At 35.6% G+C, this 14251-nt stretch overlaps 1 protein-coding gene across 4 annotated transcripts in view; it reads left to right on the top strand.

The window, feature by feature from the left end:
- LOC109094683 (angiopoietin-1) overlaps nucleotides 1–14251 on the top strand; it is a 141725-nt gene that overhangs the window by 103436 nt on the left and 24038 nt on the right. For all 4 annotated transcript variants that reach the window (XM_042744741.1, XM_042744739.1, XM_042744740.1 and 1 more), the window contains 3 exons: nucleotides 10205–10360; nucleotides 10783–10904; nucleotides 12795–13036. In XM_042744741.1, coding sequence (XP_042600675.1) covers nucleotides 10229–10360; nucleotides 10783–10904; nucleotides 12795–13036 — 496 coding nt within the window. In that variant the 5' untranslated portion in view covers nucleotides 10205–10228. The remainder of the gene's footprint in view (nucleotides 1–10204; nucleotides 10361–10782; nucleotides 10905–12794; nucleotides 13037–14251) is intronic.

Genomic DNA, 14251 nt, shown 5'->3' with positions numbered 1-14251 from the left:
GCAGACAACCAAGTTCAGCATGTCTTCTTTCACATTTGCCCAAATACCTTGGCAGCCATATAAAGCCTCATAGAGCTGCCAGTACATTGCATTAAAATGCTGTATTTTCCTGGTTTGCCATGTGATAAGTGGCAGTGAGCACATACATACAGTATTTCCACAACAAACACATCTGTTATAGGTCAAATACATCATGCCAAGCTCAACAAGGCAGATAAAGCGCCAGTCATCCACATTGTACACAACACTGCTAGCTTGCTGTTTTGAGTTCTGCACTAGCTGTCTGTGCAATTCCCCACTGGGACGGTTCTGCAGTGTGCTTTGGAGATGTCTTTTTTTAAGTTCCAGGACAGACGCGCCATGGCAACAGTGATGCATGGCTCACCCTTGCCCACTGTTTGGAATAAGGCAATCAGTGCCCCATGGCCAAGTTTTGATGTGAGAAACTGTTGTTCTGGCCGAGAAGTGTCCAGACTATGTGCAAATGGGCCATGCAGGATGAGAGTTTGCAATTCCTTCATATAGTTAAATGACATCATTGTAACTGCGATTGACATAATATTGCCCCGAAACCCTCCCCAGATTATTAATGAGGTCTTTATCAAATGCACCACATTCTGAATTTTACATAGGCATGGCTATCCTTGAAAGGAAATGATTCTTTGGGATGGTTCTCCTTTAAATAGATTCTGGAATAGACACCTCTCTCCAAACATTTTTGAGATAATGTTCCTCAATGTCCCTGTATGATTTCGTACTGGGTAGAACGTTTCCAAGGGGATTACCAGGCCATTGAAAGTCACATTCCTCCTGTGATCCATCATGGCAAAGAAGTTCCCATGATCAGTTCTCATTTTTGGATATCTGAGGTCTGCTCTATAGGGCAAATAACTGGTTTCCAGTACAGTTTTGTTTGTTGTTTCCTTCAGGGTTTTTTACAAGGGTTGAGTAAATGCTGACGTTTCCTCTCCCATATGTCCAGATACACATAATTAATCAGGGTAATTCAAGGAAATCACAGTAATTTGAAAAACCAACTTAGGCAAAAGAGATATGAGTGGGGTCTTGTAATTTGAGCATTTGGGCAAATATACAGCATACACAATCTCATTTGGAAAATATTTCTCCACTGTCAACGTGATTTCACATGAGAAATGCAGAGTGAACATAAATCCAGTTAATGCTATATGGTGTTCCCTTTACAGTGTTTTTTTTTTTTTTTTTTTTTTTTTTTTTTGAAAGCTGTTGCAGTGTTATCAGAGTTTACTCTTGTGGGCCTTTGAGAGTGTTTCTTTAATTATGGGCACTTACTTTGGACTCTGTGATTCCTTCAAAAAACTTTTCTGAAAGTCAGTTAATTTAAATTGCCTACAAACAATATCTAATAGCAAAAGCAAAAAAAGAAAAATCAAGATTAAGTCATTGGAATGTGTTTTTCCATTACTTTAACTCATCAAATTAATTTAACTAATTTTAACTTCATTTTTTAAGTTGCATGAGATGTAACCTTGGTTTAATAAAATTTAAGTTTATATGACTTGTACAGCCAGGTTGATTATACTAAAAAAAAAAAAAAAAGTGTTTTTTTAATTACTCTTAATTTTAATTTTATTATTAAATATAATTAGAAATCAAATTAAATTTTACTAATATATATATATAGGAAAATAATTTGAGGAAAATAATTTGAGTTGTTCAGAATTGAAAGAATTTATAATCTGGGACAAAGGTAACAAAAATAAAGAAAATAAAGTAAATTGTTTTATTCTTATAATCAAAATAATAATATATAATATATGATAAAATTCAAACCCCTGAGACATAAAAGTGTCTGTCATTGATAAAACATCTTTTACTGTTTATGCAGCATTTACAGTATATTGCGCTCGAAATAAGCTTTCTACAACTTGTCTAGATGGACACTAAACATCCATTTACAAGCACATGTCCTCTTCACACAATCAAAAAAGACAAAAGCAAACATTTCTCTTGGAAGCTGTCTTCTCAATTCTCACTGAGTCAAAGAAAACAGCCTTTCCATCTTCTTTTTGTCCCACATGTAACTTCATGTTTTTAAGACAGGATATCAAAAATTAATTCTTTTTTGCTTTTGTTATTCTCCAGTGCCTTCTCTGCTTTATTGGGTTTGGTGCACCACATCAGCGCTCTCATCAGATCGGCTCTTGTTCTGTGTATGTGGTATTTATAGAATAGAACGTATCAATTACAATTGCCTTTGGTGTCTGGACAGATGAAAATTAATGAGTTGAAAGAACACAGGCCTCATGCTTTCCAAAAGGTGATCAATGATTAAGATATTATGGATTTATGAGCTGCTTCAGTGTTTAAAGTTGAGTCTATGTGCTGGTAGGAGATCTATACCCCTTACAAAACCTCAGTTGGCAATGATTTTGTGCAGATAGAGTTACCAGCCCTCTTGGCATCATTGTTTGTTCATGCTGTGTTTTGTAAGCAATGTAATCTTGAATATATTAGTCCATTTTAATGCATTAGCATTGGATGAACTCATCTTCTGTGATCACTGCTAATATTGTGAGACATTTGTGGATTTTTTTTTTTTTTTTTAGTTTATATACTGAATACAGATTTATTAGCTTTTGTGTCTGTGTATTAATAATCTATATAAAAAATAATAATAATATATTAACAATTTACGTGTGTGTGTGTGTGTGTGTTTATATGCATACACACATAAGTTAGAAAAAGGTGTGTAAAGACACAGAGACATGTAGTCATATTTTCCTAAACCATATTTTGTTTCTGTAAAGTATGAATTGTATTTTTCTCTTTTCTTTTTCTCTTTTTTTTATAAGTCATATGTTTAGATTGTGATGGCTGCTTTGACCAGTGTTGATTTTGTTTTGATATTGCGTTTCTGTGCATCCAATTGGCATATGCATTTACTTCTTGTTGGATTTTACTTAAATATTTTGCAGTTCAATACCCTCCACAGACTTAATATAACCTCTGCATTGTTTTAAAACAATCATATTATGTTTTAGATTTCTATCTAAAGTTCCCAACCACATCTGACACAGAAATTAGTAGCCTACTTACGTAACAATCAAAGATTTCCACAATCACGCATTAAAATGAGAGCTTTTTTATTGGAATTGATATATCAAGCCTGGCTGGAGCTCTGCAACAAGGGACTCAAATATACCCCAAATATCTCAGGGATTTGTAATAGAAAACAACTCCAGCTGGGAATATGCCAGTTCTCAAAATGTTATGTTTTACTGCCGCTGACAAACTGAAATTACAACATGGCTGACTGTGCCATGGCACCCGGGCACTGCTTTAAATTGTTTGGGAGATGGTTGGTTTAGATTTACATTGCATATATAAACTGTAGCCTTCGAAGAATGCAGATAAATATAATTTAGTGAAATGATTACAGTTGAATATACAGTAGATCCATTTGCCATCTGTGGCAAATTGATTGGATTGTTCTCATTGGTTGATGGTGGTCACACTTTCCAATGATGAATCAAGCTTAGAATCATTACCTAGCTATGCAAACTGTCCATATACACAGCTCCATGCACAATATTTCAAGTCATTTGATATCTTTGTGTGAGAAACAGACTGAAATTTAACTTTCAATTTAACTAAAAAATTTTGTGGTCCCCATTCACTTTCATTGTAATTGATCGTGAAAGTTTGCCGTTGGTACAATTTTTAAAATTGAAACTCTGTCAAAAGTAGTTTTTTTATGTAATATATTTTGAGATGTAACTTATTGCTTTTTATTTTCAGCATCGTTACTCCAGTCTTCAGTGTCTTGTGATCCTACAGAAATCATTTTAATATGTTGATCTGGTGCTCATTGATTTGGTGGAAACATATCTTATTATTATCAATATTAAAAACAGTTAAATGGTTTTGTGGATTTTTTTTTTCAGGATTATTTGATGAATCAAAACGAAAAAAAAACAAAAAAACAGTATTTGTTTGAACTACTTTTGAACAGTAGTTTACAGTATCTCAATATTTACAGTAGGTGTCTTCTGACTCTTTGAGCTTTAAAAAATCATATTGAATTGCAAGGAAAAAGAATGTGGTTTTCACATTGTGAGAGAGAACAGGCTATATATTTCTCTGTGAATGTTTCACATGGTGTGCTTGAGTGTGTTTGTGTGTGTGGGAGAGAGAGAGAGAGAGAGAGTTCCTTGAAGGAGTGCTTGTGATTGAGTGAACGTCTGTAAACTAGCCCTGGGGATTGAGGTTGTAAAGGTTAACTGTGTGCCCGGCTTTAGCTATTACAGCACAACATCTGTCTAACACTCAACTGCATTATATAACTTGTCGCTACACAAGATCATATAGACCCTCCGCAAAACAAAACCTGTGTGGTTTGGTGAAGCAAAAATCTTGCATGATGTGATGCAAGTCATGTCCAAGAGCACAAACTGTATATATACAGTACATGGTCATGGAGTAAATTCTAGCTTTGCAATAACTTGGTCTTGTATAACAATCTGAGTTTGCTGCTAATCTGACCCCTAATTACAGATACAGTAGAAATAGACGCTAATTTGCACAAGCAGCAATTACTCTTCCCAGTAGCCACAAGCGTCAGAGGGTCTTGCTGTACCACTCAGAACAAGACAGAAGAGATAAATCAGGTTGAGCCAAGGGTTTTCCCTGTGGGACTTCACTTTACCAGGTTGAGCTTCACCCCAAGTGCTGTGATGTATCACACTTTATATTGCCATATCAGCAGACAGTATTGTGGATTTTTACTAATTTTAATCGATCCATATTGGATATTTAATTATGTGTGCACATTTCCCGTTATTATATTTGAAACAATTTTCTAATGTTTGTTTTTACTGCACTGAATGCTGTGAATTGACTTGCAAAACAGTATTTACAGATAATGTACTGTATACACCACCATTTAAAAGTTGTTTTAATTTTTAAGAAATAATACTTTTATTCAGAAAAAAAATGCATTGTTGATCAAAAGTGGCAGTATATACATTTATAATGTTATAAAAGGTTTCTATTTCAAATAAATGCTGTTCTTTTTTAAGTTTCTGTTCAAAAAAAAGAATTGAATTATGGTTTCCACAAAAATAATAAGCAACATAACTGTTTAATACTAATAATAATTTTTCTTGAGCACTGATATCTGAAGGATCATGTGACACTGAAGACTGGAGTAATGATGCCAGTAATTCAGCTTTGCCATCACAGGAATAAATTATATTGTTGATTTATATCCTCAACCCTCTCTGTGGGTAATTGAATGCTTTACAGCAAAAAAAAAAAAAAAAAAAAAAAAAAAAAAATTTATTTTCAAAGATAAATGTATCTAAAAATGAATTGTTCTGCAAGATACTACTACTTGAGTATACAATTTATCACACATAGAACTATTTGTCCAGTATGGTTTATAAAAGCTTATTGTAGTTGATTGTTTATTTAAGCAGATTGTTTCAGCATTAACAGACTCATAACAGCGCTATGAACTCTCATAATGTTGGACAGAAACAGGGCTGATCGCGCCACTACAGCAGTAAGAGAGCCAGAGGTTGGCGTCACTGCACCAGCCGTAGTCGTCATCACTGACCTCAGTGTTCATCATGTGACCCGACCTGTAATTCACAGACCCCTAAATGTTTACAGTCCTGTGTCAGCTTGCAGTTAGGGAGATATTCCGTACTGTTGGGTGATTTTCTTCAGCACACAGAAGGGTGATTTAGTGGCTCTTTAAGCAAGTCGGGTGTTATTGTTCTCTAAAACCCCTTTGTCAACTCCACAGCTTGAGTATGTGCATTTTTATTTTTCTGGGAAGGAGTGTTTCCTTTTTTCTGAAGGACTTAAATTATGATACCTGTATATATTTCTTTACTTCTTTCTTTCTTTTTATTTATTTTTATTTTTTAAAAAGGTGAAAAAACTGTGCACCATAACAGAAAAAGTTAACTATTTTTTCTTATTTGACTGAATTAATCTTTCTTGTAATTTATAATTTTTTACTATTGAAACTACAAACTAAAATTAAATGAATCATTATCATTTGTCCTTCTGTGTTGTTATTAAAAGCTTATTTTATTCTTAATGTCAGAGCCAATGGGTAATCACATTTTTATTTCCCAGTATTATTAAGCACAGTGCATGCAGTTATATTATTATCAATACAGTACTTACAAACAAATACATTACTGCAATCATGCTATTGATATTATTAGAAAATGAAAATATATTTCTGTTGATATTTTTGGTCATTTATTCTTGCTGTACTTCTATTTCATAGTTTGTTTCACTATTATTTTTTAAAATGTGGAAAATAGCACTAATACATTTGTTATAGTTTGTAATGTTTTACATATTTGCTGCAGTTTTGGATAATGTGAAAGGTTTTAAAAGGTTTTAAACTTCAAATAGAATAACAAAATAAAAGTCTAACAGGATCTTGGCTGCAATGGGAATTTTCGACCTCTTAAATTTGGGCCTCTTGAACATCACTCAGTAGAGCAGCCCCGTTCACCTTCTCACATCAGTGCACTTTGCAAATAAACACAATCAATCTGCAAGTCAAGCGGTAAACTTTGCTGGCTTTAAACGGCATAGTGATATCGATATAGACGTGACTGCTCTCAGGTCAGATTTTTGAGTGCTGATATGGCTGACCTTGACTCATTTGGAATGACCCTCTGCTGGTGGGCAGCTGTGAGATGTAAGCCAATCCCCCAGGTGCAACGGTTTCGACAGGGTCCTACACTTGATCGCACTCTGTTCTATCGAACTCCTGCATGTGTGAATGTGCCTTTGAGACAAAGTGCAGGTGACATGTCTCATTCTGTCTCAGTGTTTTTCTTTTATTATATATCTTTAGCTCAACATAGGTTCACTTTCATCATTACATTTGATTTTATTTGTCATTACCAACACTATTATGCTTTTAAACGACTCAAGCCAATTAAAAAAAAAGATATTTCTTTTTCTATACCTCATCTGTTGTCTTTGGGTGACACGTTTATTTCTGAATGGAAGTGGGAAATAACCACACACCCACTAAAGCCCTTTACTGCTTCCTCTGATATTTTTACACAACGTTTCTGTTTGTGTAATCTTGATTCTCCTTCCTTTGTTCCATTCAGGACACCCGCTAGTTTAGAGCATGACACAAGCGAAATTCCCTCAGAAAGTCAAAGCAAAGGATCTCTAGGCTAATGTTTCTCCAGGCCACCAGAATAGCATCCACACCCTTCTGAAGGTGACTTAACTCGCACTCAAAGCTTCAGCCAACATTGTTTCAGAGTTCAAACCTCTGTTGCCTCTTAAACTGGAATAAAGTCAAACACTTTATCCATAGAGAGAGCGCAGACACTCAGATTGCGAAGCTTAATGTCATTTTAGAGACAAAGTTCAAATGTCTCGGCAAAACTACCGATCGAATTGCAGCTAAAAACGTGTCTAATGCCTGCAGTGTTATAGGTCTTCTGTATTCCTTCCAATCAGTTCCATCAAGCTTTGACTGTTTACTGTAAAGAGACACTTGTATCTGTATAACTTGCTTCACAATCACCTATTACGTACTGAAGTAATCGGAACAAAAGCATTGGCTTTATAATCACTGCCAAGAAGGAATATTAGTCTGCAGTCTTAATTCTACATGACAGGTTGCTAGTGGCTAAAGTAGTAACAGGTTGAATTTAGTGTTTCTGACTGTGTGTTCCCAGCTGTTTGGCGTATGGATGTCATTTTTTATGTTGGCAAGTGAAGAGATAGCTTTCCACACCCTTTCATTTGGTTTCTCCTTTCTTGTTTTTCAACATCTATATCACAGTGACTTCATATCTCAATCCCATTTTTTTTTTTTTTCATCTCTGGGTAGAGCTGGAGTGCTCCAAACTTTGAAATCACAGCCTATTTATCTTATTCAACCACAACTTCCATTTTCTAAACAACCGTGCTTTGCTGTGCCAAGTGATTTGTTAGGCTTGTAGTGCGTGCTGATTTTGGCTCTTTGTTACTGAACAACACTCCTTGATTTGAACTATATACGAAATGAAGCAAACTTCATGGAATGACTAAAGCGGCGATAAATGGTAAAACTGTTCATTGAATTGCCTTTGAAACCCATAAAACCACAGCATGGTGACAATCAGGTCCTTGAACTTCAATTTAACAGGACAACGTGTCTGACAAGTCATGGAGTCCTGTTCAAATTTGGCTCCCTGTAGGTCTGCTCTCTTCAATGGATTCACTAGTGGGCAACTCTATTGACACTGTCGATTTGCTGAAGTGTCTATCAGCCAGATATTTTCTGTCACAAATCAGGGTGTATTGATTTCACTTGGTGACTTATCCCGATGTACAGTACATATGAACTAGTTGCACCTCACAGCTTGCACAGGTTTAAGAGTGAAGCTTGCTGTACAGTTCTCCATAGGGATGAACTGACATTAAAAAAAAATCTGATAGTAAGCTGATAATTGTAATGCAATGACTGATAAAATTAAATTTTATATTTGTATATAGACATCTTTTGATATACTGAATACATTATTAAATTAAAAATATGAACAATTTAATCACATTGTTAAATGTAAATGTTTTTATAAAAATACACAATAAGTAATTTTTACATTTCATCATTCTATTAAATTATAAGTGATTTCAAAGAATAACTTTCAGTGAGTTTTAGATGCTCTACATGAGATCAAAATGGTCATGTACAATTTTATACAATGTCAAATGATACCGCCAAAAAAAAAAAAAAAAAATTTGGAACTCTAGCCTGATGGATTTTAGCTGAGGCGCGAGGTTTGGAAACTGATGGTAAGTAACGAGCCCAGATGTAATTTCTAATCATTTCTAAAGACCTCAGTGTCAGTGGTCATCTCTTGAGGTTTAATCAACAGAAGTAGTCTTTGTGTTTCTAATGCTTGTTCTGGTCTTGTCATCTTTCCAGCTAGAAGATTAGAATGAAAGCCCTCATGATAAACCAAAGCGTCTCCTGTAGCTAGATATCTACATCTCTTCCTCTCTGAACAAACGACCTACATCTGCTTCCACCTACCTATAAGACTGACTCTTCGAGAGTTTGTATTATTGCTCTGTTTAAGTTTGTTTAAAACTGAGCCGCTCCAGGTCATCATGAAGAAGCTTAGATAAGAAATTCCTTTAAAATAGTGCCAACATGGAAATATCCTTTCTTTAAAGAGTTACTGTGTATTTTTTTTTTAAAAGGAAGTCATAACTGTGATGAGTTTGATTAACCCTGTGTCCTTGTGCTGAAATGGTGTCTCCTTTCGTTTTATTGGCCTCTTAAAAGGTTTGTCAAACTCTCCATGTGCTCTTGGTGTTAAAGTGTCTTTAGGACTGTTGGAGTTGTCAAGTTAAGTGTGTTTTACCTCTGAATGGATTTTACAGCCACTGGAGTGTCGATTGTGTCAAGCTTCGGAGGTCATCTGTGCTTGATCCTTTTTTAAAAACTTTAGTTTGGGCTTTTTTGGCATTTTAAATGGCATCTAAATCTGACAATTTTAAATTCAGTGAAAACTTTTGATTTGAGATACATTTCTTTGTACTATGATCCGCACTCTGCAAAGTCTTCTTTGTAGCGTTTATTTAATATTAATCACCAATAGGATAAAAACACAAATGTTGTGACTCAAGGCCTTCTTCAGTGTGTGAGTAATTCAATCCCTCCACCCACTTTTTACATCATTAATTATATTGACATCATCATTCATTAGCCAGTATCCAATCATTAAAAACTCACATATTGCATTTAAATACTGGACAATGTCCATTTGTATACAACCCAAAATCTTCATCTCCACCAAAACATTACATAATATACCTATAACTAGAACATGAATCACATAGTATCACATATTTATCACAATTATACAATTAAACGGTTTAATAGATAGTTTAATAAATAAACAATCATCAGCATCTACTACCCGAATTGTTTAAGAATGTTCAGAGAACATTCAAAAGTAGCATTTCAATAATGTTTGCCATATGATGAACTGGAATGTTCACTTAACATTCGTATAACCAAGAAAAAAACTGGACATTCTGAGCGGTCAGACAACTTTGTTCAGAATTTATTTATTTTTTTAACTTACTGGTAATGTTAAAACATTTGTACACATGGGTTAAACATACAAATTTCAGTGTATGTTTTCTAAAATGGTCTTTTTTTTCATCACAGATTGAGAACTACATCAAAGACAATATGAAGACAGAAATAGTGCAGTTACAACAGAGTGCCGTTCATAACCACACGGCGGCCATGTTAGAGATGGGCACCAGTCTTCTCTCCCAAACAGCTGAGCAGACGCGCAAGCTAACCGATGTCGAGACACAGGTATGTTCTTCCCAGGATCCATTTCACGCTCCATTAAGCGAACAATCTTTTTTTTTCTTCTGTGTATCCCTTTAATACGCCTCAAATACTGCCAAGAAAAACACTAGTGCTGCATTAGACTTACAATCTCTTTTTAAGTATCATGCTAATGTTTTTGTTGCTAAATTTTTTTATGACTTGTGTGCTTTAATGAGACACAGAGGGATACAGCACAGTTGTGTTTTGCTGATTTGTCAAATAAGAGGTTGAGGTTGAGAATAACTGTTCCTAAGTGCTACCGTATGGTACTGCAATATAGTTTATATATGTTTATGACTTCTCCTGAGGTACTGCTCAGTTAGTATTAACTTACTTAATGATTTTAAGGTCTGTGTTTTTGCGGAAGGATTACTGTATTTTTATTGGAATGTTGTTGTTTTTAGGTTTTAAATCAGACATCAAGGTTGGAAATTCAGCTGCTGGAGAATTCACTATCCACCAACAAGCTGGAGAAACAACTTATGATACAGATAAATGAAATCAACAAGATCCATGACAAGAATGGGTAAACCTACCACTCCAACACAACTCCTCACACACACAAATATACGAAATTAAAATATATAACAGTGTATATGTATATATAAAGGCGCTGAACAATATACATTGAACATACATGAACATGCATACACTGAAACAATATATATTAAAAAAGACTTCCATAAATGTCTTTTAAAGTGCATAATTATCCAGTAATATCATAACTGGGTGTTACAATCGTAATTAAAATACTGCACAGGAACTCAAATAGGTGAACTTTTATTACTACAGTATTACTATTGTTATGCTATTGATTAATATAGTTAAGTTAGTAGCATTGCTGCATTTCATTTGTAATTCCCCAACACTGCACACAAGAAACAATAAGCTGAGCCACAAAAAACATTTCAGAGCTACAGTAGTGACCCCGTTTAAGCCGTCTCACTGTGCTGCTGTTTAATCTGCCAATACAGATGTTCAAATCTCACTCGCTTGTAATTTTTAGAAAATAGTCATTCTTATGCCAGAACCACAATATAGATCATTGCACAAAATGATTTTCAATTCTTGACAACACAAGCTTTCAGACATTAGCTCGGTCCCATATGGTGCAGTGCAACAGAACTTGCCAAGACATGAGTGATGTCCCCTGACCCGCCATTAAACTTTGTCCTCTGTGAGGACGAATTTTGCAATGCAAAGCTTTTGGAACACTTTCCAATTTTCTATGTATTGATTGTTCTGGTGGGACATGTCCGTTCCTGTCAAAACGAGGGTTTAATTCCCGGTGATCTCTCTGCTTTGAGCCCAGCTGTTGTTGAAAGGACACAAGCATTCATATCCCTCTTTAAAAAAAAAAAAAAAAAAAAAGAAAATATCTCTTTATGTCTAGCATTTTTGTTACCACAGTTAATGTAATTACTCATCCTATAATATAGATTGACATTATGACTTTCTCCTCTTTCAATCTAAAATTAATTTTACATTCCTTTAAAGTTCTACGTGGATTGAATTTTGTTTTAATAAGCTGGTGAATCCAGCCCAGCATGCATCAGGTTTCCAAGATGTACAGTGCAGATTTAAGACTTGGATACATTTTAGACGTGTACTAATGCCTAAAGCTATAAGATGAACTGTGTTTGTTTGTATGCTGTGTAAATTATGGAGATTGGCTACATTCGTATCAGTATTTATTACAGCTGTAATAAAGCGGCCTTCATTTCTTCTGCCTTTGAATACTGAAACATAAGTATCATACCTTGATGAAGCCAGGGATTCCTAACTTTTTTGGCCCATGGCAAAGAAAAGACATTTTGTTTACCTGTGAGCCACACTTGCATAACATGCAATATGATATATCTAGGTTATATCTCAGTGCATGTATTTACTCTTCATGACTAAAACAAAGGTTATTGTTTCATGGAACATTTGAAGTAAACCATTTTAATAAAACAGTAAAATGGTAGATATGAAGAGAAAGTTCTTCATTGTAACATGTAAAATGATGCAATAAATAATATAAAGTTTGAATAAAACTATCACTGATATGACACTCTGATGCTGTTTTCTGTAAACCTTGAGTAAGTTTTACCATGGAAACCAGTTTCTGCCAAAAACTTGCCACCACAGTCTTAAAAAAATACATTAAAATGACTTGACTTTGAAGGAGATCCCATATTCATTTAAGGGTTTTATAGTAGTTACAATGATTGCTGCAACAATGATATTTTGGCTGAATCTATGATATCATGGCATTCATTTTATTACAACACACTATAACCCAAAATTATGAGTATGTGGCCCGATTTGACCCATACTTGCAGGAACTTGTCTTGTACATTTCCCATAATTTTTTACTTTTAACCATCCTTTCCTTGTTTTTCTCTGCTATGGCTTTGCCTCATTTTTTCCTCAGTTTTCTGGAGGAAAAAATGCAGGAGATGGAGGACAGGCACAGAGAAGAGTTGGAGGCCCTGCGGGAGGAGAAGACCAGTCTTCAGGCTCTGGTGAGCAGGCAGAGCTCAGTGATCCGGGAGCTGGAGGCTCAGCTGAGTCGAGCGACCGGTAACAGCACCGCCATGCAGAGACAACAGCAGGACCTGATGGATACCGTACGCAACCTGCTCAGCCTCTGCGCTAAGGATGGAGGCACAGCATGTAAGTACAGATCTCATTTTTGCACAGGTTTTGGTAGGTCTCTTGAAGCATCTTGGAGACGTTGCCACAGTTCTTCTGCATTTAGTGTGTCTCAGTTTGTTCTGTTTCTTCTTGTGATTCCAGACAGATTGGGTGATGATGAGATCAGATCTCTGTGTGGAGCACTGGCTGTTGTCAGACTCCTTGTGCAAACAAAAATCTCACTGCATTATTACAATTCATGGCAAAATGAATGTTTGGAAATGTAAACTCATATTTCCTACTGACACTCTACAGCAAAAGATAGAAATAACTGACTTAGCTGGTGAAAATACTAGTTTTCTAATAATTTTGGCTACCACTGTATACAGTATATCATTTCACCTGAATCACCAAGGAGGCCAGGACCACCACTGGCAACCCCCTAAAAAATGGTGCGTGACATTCCTAAAGCAAATGTCAAACAGGAAGTGATAGAAAACTAAAAATGTAGCACGCAGAACAGGACATTTTTAGATTAAAATAGCCCGTTACACAGTATGTTATCAATGAGAAAAGCTTCTTCCTGGTAGGTTTGAAATGTGTTGTTTTCTTGTCACGTTTAGCCAGACAGTGCTGTGAACCTCAACGGATGTGGCTTATCAGGCTTCAGCACACTGCCTGTGGTTAACAGTTGACTGAAATGTCAAACAGCCCCTGATTGTGTTACAGGCTAGGCCTAACATACTGTAGCCCCATCGCAGTGATCTGGGATTGGCGATTTCCCACTAAACCTTGTGGTTGACTCTACCAGCAGGAGTCAGTGTAGTGAACTCATTACCCTTGTTTCCCCCCCACTGCAACCCAAGTGTGGCCTCTTGGCCCCATGTCTATCCAACGTCTGCCCCACATCTCTGTGGTCACAGAAAATTTACCTTGAATGTCTGAGATGGGACTGCACAGGTCATGGAGTCAACTCAAGCTCCTGAGCTTCCGTCTTGCTGTGAGGGCACCAAAAGCAACTCTACTATATTTTTTCTTTGGGGTTTTGAGTGGCCCTTAAAATGACAGTGGTTTCATTTCACATGGCAAAAAAAAAAAAAACCCAGACAATTTTGTTTATTAATGCCATGCTGTTTACCAGCAAAAATATTGGTTAACAAATACGGTCATTCTGATGAAGCCATGCTGGTTCATTGAAATACAAGTGTGGTTATTTATAAGATTGTATTTATGCAAGCTTCTGTTTTCCATACA

This window comes from Cyprinus carpio, chromosome B19, assembly GCF_018340385.1.
Source record: "Cyprinus carpio isolate SPL01 chromosome B19, ASM1834038v1, whole genome shotgun sequence".
Lineage (NCBI taxonomy): Eukaryota > Metazoa > Chordata > Actinopteri > Cypriniformes > Cyprinidae > Cyprinus > Cyprinus carpio.
This window is presented reverse-complemented; position numbering and strand designations above follow the sequence as displayed.